This window comes from Chinchilla lanigera, unplaced genomic scaffold, assembly GCF_000276665.1.
Source record: "Chinchilla lanigera isolate Chin_1 unplaced genomic scaffold, ChiLan1.0 scaffold00055, whole genome shotgun sequence".
In the NCBI taxonomy this organism is placed as follows: domain Eukaryota; kingdom Metazoa; phylum Chordata; class Mammalia; order Rodentia; family Chinchillidae; genus Chinchilla; species Chinchilla lanigera.
Genome location: NW_004955456.1, coordinates 3,861,941 through 3,877,298, shown reverse-complemented (window position 1 = coordinate 3,877,298; position 15,358 = coordinate 3,861,941). Strand labels below are relative to the sequence as shown.

Genomic DNA, 15,358 nt, shown 5'->3' with positions numbered 1-15,358 from the left:
TCTGGGGCATCTTCTCCCATTAAGGGAGGGGACCCTGCAGCAAGGGATGGTCCCACACAGGTAAACCGAGGTCTGCAGCCACAGCAGTGCTTCTTTCCACATCAGCCTGGGCACCAATGGCAGCGGCAGCACATGTCCCAAAGGGACAGGGAAGCGAGGCATGGAGGACGTGAGGGTGGGAGAAACCACAGCCTCCAAAGGTTCGCTTTTCCACACTGTAGGAAATGCATCGATTTAGATCTTGACATCAGTAGCCCTCTTCTGTTTCGTCTTGTTGAGCTTAAAGGGATCCCAGGATTGCGATGCGCTTATGATAATGACACCACTGAAGAATCTGTCTGTGGTGATGAAAACATTCAATTAGGGCATAAATGTAACTCTACCTCAGTGTTATTCGTCTTGTCAGGAGGATTTTAAAGACATCTACCGTGAGAAGTAGATTCCATGCAATTCAGGTTCAAGAAAATGTAGCAGACAGCAATGAAAAGAAGAGACAGAGGCAAGAGAACGGACACTAGAAAATGAAGATCCACTTTCAGGAACTCACGTGGATGATAAATCTGAGAATCTGAAATCAAAAACATTTAATAAATGAAAGATAAGTTAAGAACACCTTAAAGAGCCAGAATCAGAAAGTGAAAGAAATGAAATGCAGATTCCCATGAAAGATGATGTTGCAATACAGCACACCAAGCTGAGGAGGGGTGAGGGTGGGGACCACCGGAGAACGAGCAGACACAAATTCCCGAGACTGCTGCAGAAGACTGAATGCAAGCTCAGGAGGAGGAATGGTCTCCCTGATGAAGGACAGTAAAACGGAGAGAGTGCAGGCTCTGATGACTCCTGATAAGAACCCTGTGATAGGAGCCGTCACTTACAGTGATACTTGGCATTGCTTATATCTTCCCTCCTATTTTTGCCAGCAAATATACTAGTAAAAAGCATACCTCTTCAGATGTTTGTAACATTTAGCTAGTAAATTAGTGAAATGTTTACAAACATTTCAATGGAAGTCTGACTTAATTCATTTAAAGTATTTTAAAAATACACAGTGATGGAAAATTGTATCTTGAGGCATAAAGCAGAATATTTAGACCTATGTAGAGTGCTAAATGGTTCCTTGAACATCGTTGTTCATGCTGTTAAGTACTTGTTAAATGTTAGAAAATATGTCACTGGTGCTTACTACCAAGCTTGAGTCACCTTGGACTCATTAAGTAAGCTCCAGCCAACAGCTTTACATTGCACAGCTTTCAGGAAGCATCCCGTACGAGCTGTGCATTGGGATTGATTTGCAGTGTACGAAAAATGTCTATGGTTTTTCTGTCCACAAAGTGTGAGACATTTTCATTCGATTATTAGGCTCAGAATCAAAGAGATTTTACGTTTTCAGAGATTTAATTTGCAACTAGGCAATTTCTGTATGCTGACTCAGTGTGTCACTAACCCCTGCCAAAACAAGCTGTAAGAAAATTTGGAATTTTTCTGAAGTGATGATCTTGCTAATGCAGCACTGATACTGTCACTACAACACTAATATTTATTTGAATAAGATTACTCCATATTTTGAATTGCATAGCACTATTACATTTTTAAAGGAATAATACAAAACATAAATGAATAAAAGTAAATGTTGCTAGATACTTTATGTACAGTCATTTATAGAATTCTGTAAATTGAAGATCAACTATACTATTGTCAATTTAAATGTTTTATAATTTTAACTATTCAAATAAATAAACCATATAATTTATAATTATATACCAAAACTGTAGGGAGAGTAAAATGATTAATTATTACTAGTAATAGTGAATGACATAAGTATTCATTTTGTAATTTGTAAGAACACTAAACTCAGAAAAACAATAAACAATGCTGACACAACTGATGGAATAATGGAAAATTTATCCAAGAAGAGCAAGAAAGAGACAAAGCCATGTAAAACATGTTAAATAATGGTTTTAAAATTATATATGTTCAGCAGTTATTTTACACATAAAGTTTTAAATGTTCCAGTTAGATTTCCATCCAGAAATGCTGGTACATACCTACAGTCTCAGCACTTAGGGAAGCTGAGGCAGGAGTACTGCACTTTGAGTCCTACCTGAGAAACTTGAAGTGATCCTGTCTCAAAGTAAAAAGGGATGGAGACGTAGTTCAAGGATAAAGTGTCCCCCTGAGTTCCATTCCCAGTACCAAAATAAATGAAAAAACCTATTATCAGAATGTAGCAAAACACCTATCTATTGCTATGTTTTTACTAAAAGCTAGAGCTCACAGAAAGTTTACAAGAAAATTATGGGAAAAGACATTAAAACACATAATATACCATTTTCAAGGAATATTTAGGAAAATAAACATATACTATGTCATAAAATAAAATTTTCACAAATTTCAGGTATTTAAAATCATATAGAATATATTCTTTGACCACAAGACAATTATAGCAGAAAAAAAGCACCTTTCTAAATTACACATTTGGAAATGTAAAAATATGTTTATGAATAAGTCATGGGTCAAAGAAGAAATCATTATGGAAACTAGAAAATATTTTTATCAGAATAATAAGAAATGTTATGATAAAATGTGTGGAATGAAACTATAGTCAAGGCTGGAACACAATATACAGTGTCAGGTGTATATTTCATTACAGAGGAAAACAAAGCAGTTTTTGTTTGGGCAAGCTCTACCTCAAGAAGTTAGAAGAATGTGGAAAATCATTCCAAAAGATAAGGTGAAAGAAATGGAAAACTAAAGATCACCAAAATCACAAGCTGAATTTTTAAAAAATATTTCAATAGATATCTGCCGAGACTGATCAGGAAGAGCAAAAGTCACAACTTTTGAGGAACCACATACAATGGTGTCTGAAAATAACCGTCACTATCCTAAAGCCTCAAAAGCAGTGCTGAACAACCCCCTAATACTGTATAAGATACATACTTTTAACATAGCGAGGCAACAGAGAAGTCCTAATCTTCAAATTACTAAAAGGAAAAGGAAAAAGAAAACACAAAATCCTAACAAGTCATGCTGTCATCAGAAATCTTCTGTAGTAAACAAGAGCAGTCTTGGGGAATTTGTGCAGTAGAAAGAAGAGAGCTTGCAGTAAGTCTGGGATTGATCTCAATGCCACCAGTAGGAAGATGAAGTAGAAAAATCTACAGGAAAGGGATTAAAGTGCAGGATGTGAAGTAACAGTCACCGAGAGGCACTGACCATGCAGGAAGAGGAGAATGTCAAAGGAAGGGGAGCTGACCTTGAAGGGTGGGTGGTGAAGGAAAAGAGGAACCTTTCAGATCCAGAAGGACAAAAGAGGATAAAATAATTGGAGGTCACACAATTCCTGCAGCGACCACCACCACCAGCAACAAAATTTTATTAAAGAAATTGTACTGCACTACACTGACGGAAGAGGGCACCACTGAGTTAAGAACAGTGTAAACCAGACTGGATCCAATGAACAGAAGATGGAATACAGACCATACTCATAAGTGAAATAAATCAAACATACATGTGCAAGCACTGTATTGTTTCACTAGTGTAAAACCTGAAAGAGTTAATTTAAACTAGGAGATATGGTAGACATTGTGAATTGATAGGAAAGCACTCAAAGGTAAAGGGCCACTGGGATATGCGAAAAGAGAAGGGAAAGAAGGAGAAAGTTTGTATGTATGTATATGCAGGATAGTCAACATGGCTGTTCTACTGTCTTGTATTTCTTTGCTGAAAGAAACTGTGAGTGAGTCCTTGGTTGATCAGCATTGCATGTCTATATCTGTTTTCATGAGAAACCACTTTGAAGATATCAATATGTAATACAACAAGCATTGTTAATTCCCTACCACTTTGTTTGTAACTCCGTACTGTCTGTACTGTTCCTTTGCTATTTTGTAAAATGTTGTCTGTCTGTTAATATTTTCCTCCTTTTATTTGTAAAATAAAAAAAAAAAGAAGATGGAATATGGGGTTGGGGATTTAGCTCAGTGGCACAGCGCCTGCCTGGCAAGTGCAAGGTCATGAGTTCGATTCCTGGTACTGGAAAAACAAAAAACAAAAACAAAAAAAAAAGAAGATGGAATAAATCGATAAAGCAATTGTAATAAAATAGAAAATGAGAAGTAAAATCTTCCAGTGAAGGAAATCAGCCCCCGAATCAACTGTACAACAAGAAATTATACTACAGCACTCAAAATGGATAAGCATTTGTAGCTATAAAAGGTTACCTTTGTACAGAAATTTTTAAACAAAAAATGAATAACATGGTCAGGGAAAAGTGTAAGAAATAATTTTACGTTAGGGCATAATACTTAGTTACAGAGAAGCAACAGAAAAGAGGCTACAAATTTTAATGAGACTTCAAAGAAAGGCAGAAGAGTGTGCGGGACGAAGAAAATGAGATAAGGAACGGGTTGAACAGTGTCAGGAAGTGGCTGCCATGGAAGACAGGCATAGAAGAAGCAATGTAACTGGAGTGTAACTGCAGTCCCTGAAGAAGAAAGTCTAAACAATTAAACAGAATTAATATCATTTAATCAAACGGCATAACCAACATTTTGGGTTGAGTCATCCTCTGCTGTGGGGACTGCTGAACAGTCTAGATGATCTCTCCTCACTAGGCCTTCAAGTTAATGAGAATCTGTTCTTGAACATGTAGGGAACATCTAGCAAAATGAACACAAGGAGAGCACAAAAGGAGAAATATAAAAATACAAGAAAAATGACAAAGTAGGGCAGATGGAGTAACAGATGCTCACTATAAAAACAGAGATAGTTTAAGAACCATCTCCTGAAAGAAGTACTAATACAAAAAAAAAAAATTCGAAGTGAAAGACCATGTAGGGACAACTTTGGAAAAGCAAAGCCAAAGGAAAGCGTAGCCAGCAAACCTGGAGGGAGTCTGCAGACAGAAGAAGACAGTCCACAGGGAAATGTGAGTCCACAGAAAGAAGTGCTGGTGAGGGGAATGGCAATGTTAAAGACAAGAAGGAATGGAAAGGACTGTTCCTAGTTTGAAATTCTTCAAAGTATCACCATTCAAAGCAAGAGCAGTGGCACTCTACTGCAGGGTTATAGCAAAGAAATAAATTAAATGACAGTGACACAAGGAACGTCAGAATAAAATGGGCACACAACCTTCAATTGTAGGATACGTTCTGAAAATATACTGTGCAGCATTATAGTTAATAATCTGTATTATTTACTTGAAATTTGATAAGGAAACACATTAAGTATTCCCAGCACACACACACACACACACACACACACACACACAATAACTATGAGTGATATGGATGTATTGATCTGACCACTGCAATCATTATGCAATGTATACAAATCATCATGTTGTACATAATGCACATATAAATTTTACTAAACAATTATTTTCATTTGAATAATAGTTACATATTGTTTTCTATAATTTTTACTTGAAAAGATAGACCTCTTATTAGTCTGATCAAGAAAAAGAGAGACTATAAATATTAATACAGGAAATTCAAAAGGGATAATTACAAAAGTCACTAAAAGTAAAACGTGACAATGTTACACATTTTGCTATAGTATACTAATTAATTGTGCATCTTGGATAAAAAGGAAAAATTCTTTTACAATTATAATTTACCAAAATTAGCACTAGATAAAATAGAAAACATGAACACCTGTATCTATTAAATGTAATGTAAAAAAGCAGAATTATCTCCCCAAACTCCAAGCCTAGATGGTTTCACTGCAGAGTTCTAGGATAAAATTACACTGATATTAGGTAAGTTATTTCAGACAGTGATGGAGCACACTTCTGTTAGGAGCCTAACTTCACCTAATAACAAAACCAGACAAGCATACTACCAAAAAGAAAGGACATTAAAAACTGATATTTGTCCTGTACACAGATACACATAACTTTAGCAAAGCAAAACTGAAACTTATACAAAGAGTGATAACTATCTATCTATATCTAGATATAGATATAAATAAATAGATCAAGTGAAACTAATCTGAAGAATATATTCATTTCCATTAAAAAAAAATCAGTGTGATTCAACATGTTCACCAAATGGAGAAAACTAATTATTTTAGCCTTGATGAAAAACTAAAAAGGATTAAATACAGTCAGACACAAATGATAAGGAAATGACAAACAGGGAGTTGAAGGCATAGAGTGACACGTGCACATAGAACTTAGAGGCGAAGTGATATGGAAATTAGGAAACTCAGGGGACAGAGTAAAACGTCCAACATTTGCCTGGTAGGAGTTTTTTTAAAGGTGGGGGGAAATAAAGAATATGCATCAACAGTAAAGAGATAAGACATAGAACTGCACATTGGATGTGGGGCATCTTGGACTGGAGAAACATCAAAAATTCTGCCCCAGATGAACATAAACGTGTATTCTTCTCAAGAAATTGTATTAAAACTGTAGAAAAACCAAGATAATATACCAACTGCAACCAGACGGGGGAAAACGCAACATCTGCAAAGTTACACTCAGGACACTTAGGCAGCACTACCATCCGGAAGTGGATTAGTTTTATTTGTTATTAGAGAATCATAACTGTTGGACTAGAATTCTAAGCCAGTTAGATTTTTCAAACGTGAGGGTGAGGTAAAAACTAGACTTTCACATCTTTGAAAGCATTATTGAAAACTGAACTTCAGCAGCAAAGAAAATGGAACCGTGAACTAAGAAAAGCCAAGTAGCTAAAAAATGCAAAAGCGGGCACAGAGTGGGTAAGAAATCTTTAAAAATCTAAATAAATGCTAGTCATAAAAGAATAATACTGATTATAATACTAAATAATTGACTAATATTGGTTAAATAAGGTGGAAGATGAGAAAGTATCTGAGAACTTATCTCCCAGACAAGAATTTAATGTTTTACTTACACTGTGTTAAAACTAGTTTTTGCTAATGTTTAAAATTTAAGCACCTTCTTATGAAAAAATTAATGTTCCATTAAATTTAATATGCATTTCATAAATTTTAATTTAATAGTGCAAGAATATAAATATGTCAATTTCCAAAACACAAGAAGAAAAGTAGGAAAGCATTTGTTTAAAAAAACACAGTGAATAGAAAAATAGCAAGCTCCATTTATATTTATTTATTTTTTATTTTAAAGATAAAAGAGGCTGGGGATTTAGCTCAGTGGCACAGTGCCCTGCCTGTCAAGTGCAAGGTCGTGAGTTCAATTGCCGGTACCAGAAAAAAAATAAATAAATAAAAGAAAAGAAAAGAAAAATAAAGGTAAAGGAATGAAAACACATTAACAAACAGACATAAACAAAGCTACACCCAAACAATAGAAGCTACACAGAGTTTCAGACAAGGTGATAGGAAATTGACAATGGCTGTTGTACTACATACAGTTATCTTCAAATTGGTTACTCAGTTAAACAAATATAGGCGTGTATCCATTTATATTTAGTTTCTTTTATTACTTCTGTCTTCCAGGGTGACGGCAAGCCGCTTGTGCAACCAAACAAAACATACAGCGCGAAGGACTCGTTTTACAAATCTTCTACACAAAAGTAGGCATAGAATGTCATGCTAAAGTGTATTTCTTTGTTTCTAATGACTCATCTACAGTGTACTGATATCCCCATCCTATGAGTAGCACAGAGAACGTCAAACACAGACATTTCCTTACTCAGGTTGACTGACCTGTCCAGGTCTTAAAGAACACTTACTTACGCTTAATAGAAGTGTAAGAGTAATGGAGAAAGGAAGTTGAGGGAGAGGAGGGGTCACAGTTATGGAGAGGAACTGCTGAGAAAGCTTGGAGCAGGGCAATTCCCTGGCTCAGCCAATATGCACGTTGAGTGCCAGGAGGAATCTGTGAGATGGGTCAGCGGACAAATCAGACCATGAGAATCATGAAGATACCTGATAAGAAAGGAAACGGGCCTGCTTCAGAGCGGATACACCTGTGAATAAAAGACAAAGAAAGGTGGAGTGCAAGGAGCTGAGGCGGGGCGTAGGTCTGGGACAGGCGGCTTCACTCTTCAGCAGAGGTGTGGAAAGACCGCCCCAGTGAGCAGCAGGAGCGGCAGCCTGGTGTGTGTGGAGCAGCGGGGCAGAGGTTCGGGGTGACTGTTCTGCGCGGGGTTGACGCCCAGAGCTTCAGAGGGTGCTTGTGCCTGCTTGGAAGTGTGCTTGAGGTGTTCGGGTGGAACGGGAGGCGGCCCGCCTGAGCGGGACAGGAAGAGGCGAGTAGCCAGCAGCCGCAGCAGAAGGTGGAGGAGGGCGTGGAACCAGACCTTGCAGGGTGCTTTCACCGAGTGCACCGACCAGGGCTGCTGCTGAGCCACAGGGGCCTCCGGCGAGAAGAGCCAGGATTGGTTCTGCGCTAAAGCCACCCTGGTGCGGCCCTCGGCGTGGGTCCCGTGTGGAGAGGCCGGTTGGTGCTGTCCTCTGGGACAGAGGTACTGGCAGCCTGCGGAAGGGCTGTAGCTGGTACAGCAGGTGTGGACAGGGCTTGGCCTCTGGATACAATCTGAGTGGCCAGCCCGAGGGGCAGCAAAACATCTCAAAAGAGGAGTCCAGTATGACCCTGAAGCTTTGACCTCTGCAGCCGGGTGGGCCAAGGCACCCTTTCCCTTACAGGATGACGCAGGAGGAGCAAGGCAAGTTTGCATGGAAACTTGGAGGACAGCTTTAGACGTGCTGACTACGTATGTGTTCATTAGACATCCCGGTGGACATGCCAAGTAGGCAGTGGGATAAACAGACCCGGAGCCATGCAGAGAATCTGCTGGAGAGACAGGTCCAGGAACTGGAGTGTACAGAAGCTACGGCTGGGATCCTAAAGGAGAAGTGCAGAGAGGCGCCATCTTAGCATCCCTCCATGGAAAGACAAGAAAGCAGGGACTAGTGGAAGGCACTAAGAAGGAGGCCAGTAAGGTAGGAGGAGCGTGAAGATCACCCGAGGGAGTCTGCAAGGGGAAGGCAGCTGAAGAGGGTGCCTCATGCCAGGTAGGTCATGGGAGTGAGGCCCAGATGCGTGAGCATGTTGACCTGCGATTTAGAACGCAGCAGAGTGATTAGCAGAAGCCAAACGCAGGCACAGCAGGAGAAAGGAGTGCGGAGGGGAGAAGCAGCTGCCAGGGGCACACGGAAGAGCGGTGCGTGTGGACCGCGCAGCCCTCCGGGGGCCGGAAGTCCTTTCCCAGCCTGTGCACAACGCAGAGGCACAGTTTTACTTCAGCTTCACTCTGTCAGTCCCGTTGAGAGTGTGTGAAATCACTGCACTTAGTGGGGTGGCTGGAGCCGTGTGCCGTGCTCAGGAGCTCTATGATTTGGTGGCTGTGACGGGGAAAGTGGGAACGGTGCTGACTCTTAACTGGAGGTGATTTGACCTTGGGTCTTGACTTTGACCCTCAGCAGCGGAGTGACCTGAAGCAAGCAAAATCAATTTTCAAAGCAATCATTTATTTATAAATTAATGGTCTGCTGGGCCGGCAGTGAAGGTCAAGTGAAACTTTTTTGGAAAGGAAGATGTGTGTAAGTACACGTATCGGTTTTCCACTGTTGAGCGACGAATCACCTCAAATTTAGTGGCTTCTGTTATCGTACGGCCTGCGGGTCAGAAGTCCAGGCAGGACCTGACCTGTGGAGCTCCTTGTCAGGCCTTCTCCAGGCTGGAATGAAGGTGTCTGCCGGCGCTGGGTTTCGGCTTCCAGGATCGTTTAGGCTCTCAGCAAAATGGCAGCCTTGGGAGTCGTGAGTTCTTTGTTCCAGGGCAGCCAACAAGCATCTGCTACTGTTTTTTCTTTTTTTCTTTTCTTGTTTGGCACTATTCAGGGCTTGCTTGCTCAAGGAGGCCCCCTCCAGATAGCTCGCCCTTTGAGGAATGGAGACTCAACTGACCAGGAACCTCACTCACGGGTTCCTAGCCCATTTCAACACTCAGAACCACACACCGCAGGTGCACTGCTCGTGGCCGCCCGGGGCAGGGACAGAGGGCTCTGCCGGGTGTGAACGCCAAGGAGCAGGGATCTGGTATCACCTGGGCTCCTGCCTATCACAGTATATGACTGTTGTGAGCCTTCACAGCTAACTGTGTGCTCTACTAAAATGTCCTCACCTAATAATTCCCCAGAGCTTATGAAACTGTCCCTTGGGATAAGATGCTGCCACCAAAACTTGACCCAGAAGAAACAACGGTGGAAAAGGCTGCTGACCTCGTCTCACAGAATTGCACCCTGAAGAGATATGAAAGCGCACCAGCAATCACCCAGGTCAGTGAATACCCACAGCGGCAATGCGCCCCGTACTGTACTCGACCTGAGCACCAAAGCTTTAAGTGATGACAATGCTTTATTGTTAAAAACTGGGTATGAGTTAAAGTGCCATAACCATGACAACCATTAATAACTACAGATTCTTTAACATTCTCTATGCTAAAGACACTTGCTTATTTAAAGATGACCTCTTTCTCCAAAGTAAATTGCGGTGACTTCATTTGTAGCATCACAGAAGAAAAAGTAAGTAACAGAGGACACAGACGGACATGACTGCACCCGGTAATTTATGCCGGCATCCTGGACCTTAGCTCTGTGCTCCCCAAGGCAGAGCAGGAGGACCCTTGAGTAACAGGGTGCTCTCTGTCACATCCTCTGGGGATGTAGCAGAGCATCCTTAGCTGTTGGGAGAGACGTTCCTTCTTCTCATTTCCAAATACCAAGATTTTACCCTGTAGCTCATTGAAACCATTTAACAGCTGAAATACCTTTTTAAAAGTGTATCAGCCATGTGACTCCACTGATGAAACCCATCTGCTTTACAATATATAGTCCATGCTCCTTGACATGATGCACACCTAGTCTGCCCATAGGCTACTCTTCACCTCCTTTCCCCAGCTCCATTCTTTCTCTCCTGCTGTTCCCCTCTTCCACCAGACATCTCTCCATGTTGTATCCTTTACCCTCTCTCCTGACCTCCCTTTCCCTGAGTCTGTCACACCCTGTCTTGCATCCCAACTCTTGCACACAGTGTCCCTCCTCCCTCCTTGATCCCTGGCTGCTTGTGGGGCTGCATCCCTGGCATTCCAAGGGCCCCAAGCTCCTCTGATGCCTCTGCCCCTGCTTCCACAGTGGCTTCCATGTCCACCGATTCCCTCATCTTCTTGCGCCACATCTCCCTACACAGGACTCTGCTTACACTGTGGGGTGACTTCTCAAGGTGACGTCTGAATATATGGGACCCCTGCGGTTAAGAAGGAAACCAGTGTGATCAAAATACATTACAAACAGGGGTGGCAAAAAGGTACACGAGCCCCAGATTAAGAAACCCCACTTATCTTCTGAAGCATCGTCAGCTTTTACAGAGAAAAGCAACAAGGCGAAAGGGAAAATATAGCTTTCTTAAGACTCAAACCTGGAATTTTCACATAGAAATTAAAATCAATTAAGAGATTTTAAAATGTACTATTTCATCTGCATTGTAAGGATCTCTCAGCTGCTTTGATATATTTTAAAATCTTGCAAAAATGTGGTAAGTTCATCCTCGGTGTCCTGAGCCCTTGCCAGGCAGGTGGAAGCTCTGGGCTCAGGAAACCATGGCAGAGCCGGCAGAGGCCAGGCCTGAGCCGAAGCCAAATCCAGGCCTCTCAGTGACAAATGAGGCAGGTTCCAGCTGTGAGGTAACAGGGTGCAGCAGCAGAGGGGAGCAGAGCTCAGCCCTGAGGTGCCCAGTGTCTGGCAGGCACCTGGGCCAGCAAGGTGGGGCAGGACCAGTCAGGAGGCCAGCACTTGTACCTTTGAAGTTATAGCCACTTCCTTAACTGCTGTTCGTTGTGTTGGGTTTTAGACGGTTGGTGGCCTCTGGGACAGATTCCAGACAAGATCGTTCTTGGCACCCAGCAAACCCATCAGTTTGTAAGTGTTTATCTCCTAAGGCCCCTCGCTACTCCCTCACTGTGGCGAAGTCAGCATTAAGAATCTGATCCCTCAGGGAGGTCAGCCTTGTAGGAGACGCTCCCAAGGTCCTGGCCCGATGACCCAGGGTGGGGAGATGCCCCGGTCCCTGGCCATGTGCTCGGCATCACCCAATCTCTGTTCTCTTCCTCGGCTTTGAATTTAGTTGATTAGATGCACCATGACCACATTAAAATAGGGAGTGACTTATCAACAACTTGACTTGGGCAGTCACAGTATCACAGTATTCCAGGGGCTTCATATAAAAGCAGTTCTAAGTTATTTGCATCAGTTTGTATCACATCATTTGTCCATGTTCTATTAATGCTGGAAACCATGGCTTTTCTACTAATCCTTTCCCATAGGCAATTTTGAGCATCATTTTAGAAAAACTGGAAAAGGTCACCATTTCATCTACCTTTCTTGTGACCCAGACTATGTTTTCATTTTACTTTTAAAATTCATTTTTAATATTTCATGTGCACAAAAGCATATCAATAAAAATAAGATGTAAGCTGTATATCTGAGCCCAGTGTGGTGCACACCCGTAACCCCAGCACTCTGGGAGGCTTGGCAGGAGGATCACAAGTTTGAACCCAACCTGGACAACTTAATGAGATTCTGTCTCAAAGTAAAAAATTTTTAAATGGGGGTAAGAATATAGCTTTTAGATTTAATCTTCAGTGCCAAAAATAAAATCTGTGTAGCTTCTTTTCCTTTTCAGAAATAGAATGTCATCAACACAGCAGAAGTCCTCTCTGTAGCTCATCATACACACATGAGCCACCTTCAAGGACCATGGCTATTCTGTATTTGCTGTTTACTATCTTCACATATGCTTTTAGGCCTTTAAAACATATTGTGAATGAACATACAGCATAGGGTTCTGTTTCTAAACTCAGTATACATGGCATAAGACATGTATTAATGCCAATTAACATATTGGCCAGTATTATGTTTCCCAAATCTGTATGTATCAACATAAGTGTCTCTAAGTGTTCTTTTTCTCTGCTGTATAGTCTTCCACTTGTTGGATATTCCCATAATGAAACTTATAGTGCAATTAGAAAAATGTCCACTTCACATATTCAAGTATAAATATATTTCTGGATTTTATATACAAATCCATGTCTACAATTGGTTGGTCAGGATATATATACTTCTCAACCTTCTGGTATTTCTATGTTTTTCTCCCACTGAGTTTTGCAGGAACAGTGCATAAATTCCGTCACTGTGCATTTGAGCAGTGTTCAGAACTTTCACATTTAAGAAGCTCAATCTTGTGAGTATAAAACTCTACTTCCTTATATCTCAGGTTCCACCTGCCTGATTACCAGTGATCGCTCTTCATAAGTTTCTCAATTTCTTGGGTGCCCATGTCCTCTCCTTCCCATGTGGCTCACCTTTGACTTTCAGCTTGTTATTTCCTTTTTTATTCATTGTGGAAACGTCCGTGTTTACTGTTCTGAATGAAACCTCTCTGCTAGTGCATATTGCAGTATCTCATGCTCCCCTGTGGGTTTTCTATGTCCAGTTGACTTTCCTGAACTGAAATTCTGAATTATAAGGTAGTTGAATCCATCCATGTATTTTTTCAGATCTTGTTCTTTTTCACTGCTTTTTAAATAAACCCTTCCCTACTCTGAAACTGTAAAGATATTCTCCTTTCCTTGCTTTTTTTCCAGTTATTTTTTTTTTTATTACTGAGGACTGAAGCAAGGGCCTTGGGCTAAAATTTTGGGTTACATTCCCAGCCCTTTTATATTTTTCTAAAATGCAGAAACAGCATTTCACTGTGTCACTAAGTTTCCAGGTTGAGCGAAAACTTCTTCTCCGCCCAGAGTGCTGAGATTATAATCTACAACATTCAAAGTTTTGTTTTTCACATTGATCTCTTTAAACCACCTACTTTTTACTTTTACTCATGACAGGAGTTAGGGATGCACTTTCTCACATGAATAAGAAATTACCCTTGCTCTGTTCAACGAGAGGACTTTGCCAAAGGGTCCAGCAGGGGGTGTGGAGGCTGTTGGCTGGACCCTGGTAGAGGTGAGTCAAGCCAGCACTGCGCAAAAACTAAATAGAATAGAAAGTGGGAGTGACACTGACCGAATTTTACAAGAGAACTCCGTACTTTCACGGAGGCCAACTACAAAGAACAGTGTGAGACAGACAGACAGACAACGCAGAAGGAAAGCAGGCCATCCAGGAAGACCCCTCCATGTCTCGTGTCTGGAGCTCGGTCTGCTCTTCCAGTTTTGACCGTAGCTTTGGCCTACCTCCGACGGCAGGATTAAGCTTTTGCACAGACTTTATATTTACCTATCCGTGATTGTTTGCAAAGCAAAGTACAGGAGACACTTGCCCATGATTAGCAGAATGAATGTGCTTTCTATTTTAATTATAAAAATAATATCAAGGGTAACATTTTTCAAAACTCACATCATTTCATAATTTCAATAAAACTAGTATAAAGTACCTTTAAAAAGAATTTTTTATCATTAAAAGAAAAGGGCTCATGAAGAGGGAATGTACAAAGTCATGAGCAAGTCTGACTGCAGCGTCTACAGACAGAAGAGGCAGAAACACCGAGTCTGATGAAGTATATTTACGCTTGAGGAGACATAGTTAAAAATGGCATGAAAGAGTTTGGGTTCCCTGGGCTCCATCCCCAGCACTGAGAAAGAATGATTCCTTGAATGATTGTTCAGTCAAATGTGGGAAATGTCCCAAGTTAGTCTCCAATGTATAAGCTGAGTGAGAAGAATTTATAAAAAGATTGAAACATGAAAAACTTGAAGATCTTCACACATATAGGAAGCAAGGATTGTTGATAGTCCCACTGGAAATCTCCTTTTTAAACGTATGTAAAGTTTTTGTATTAATTCATAATATATGCATTTAAATCAATGAACTTTCCTGCCACATTTTAGTTCATATCATACGGTACAGGAACAAACTGCCGACCTGAACAATAGATATTATTGCATTTACATCGACCCACTGCATTTTCTGCTTTATTTTTGCTGATAAATCAATTGGTGAATGAAAGCTAAGTCTTCTAGGACTGTGACAGCTCCTGATCCTGCTCCTAGTGAATGCACTCCCAGGAGCGTACACAAACACCTGAGTATGAATGTTGATAGTGGATGTATTTGTAATCTCCCGAGCACAGAAATAACAGCATGCCGTTTAGGAGGTAAATGGACGAACATACTAGAGTATCCCCATACAGTGGAGTACTACTCATCAGAGAAAAAGAACAAACACGCACACAACAGCATGAGGAGCTCTTAAATGCATCCTCAGTGAAAGCAGTCGGATCCAAAAGGCTGTGCGCTGTATGTTTCCACTGATACCACATTCTGAAAAAGCCAGACCTGCATCTTTAAATTATTTCTAAAATCACATAATTTCTTTTTTTTTTTTTTTTTTTTTTTTTT

At 40.9% G+C, this 15,358-nt stretch overlaps 1 protein-coding gene across 2 annotated transcripts in view; it reads left to right on the top strand.

Moving 5' to 3' along the window:
- The window catches only part of LOC102005226 (chromosome unknown open reading frame, human C7orf72), a 40,034-nt gene that overhangs the window by 8,610 nt on the left and 16,066 nt on the right, over window positions 1-15,358 (top strand). For both annotated transcript variants that reach the window (XM_005396622.1, XM_005396623.1), the window contains exons 3-5: window positions 7,453-7,529; window positions 10,100-10,238; window positions 11,809-11,876. In XM_005396622.1, coding sequence (XP_005396679.1) covers window positions 7,453-7,529; window positions 10,100-10,238; window positions 11,809-11,876 — 284 coding nt within the window. The remainder of the gene's footprint in view (window positions 1-7,452; window positions 7,530-10,099; window positions 10,239-11,808; window positions 11,877-15,358) is intronic.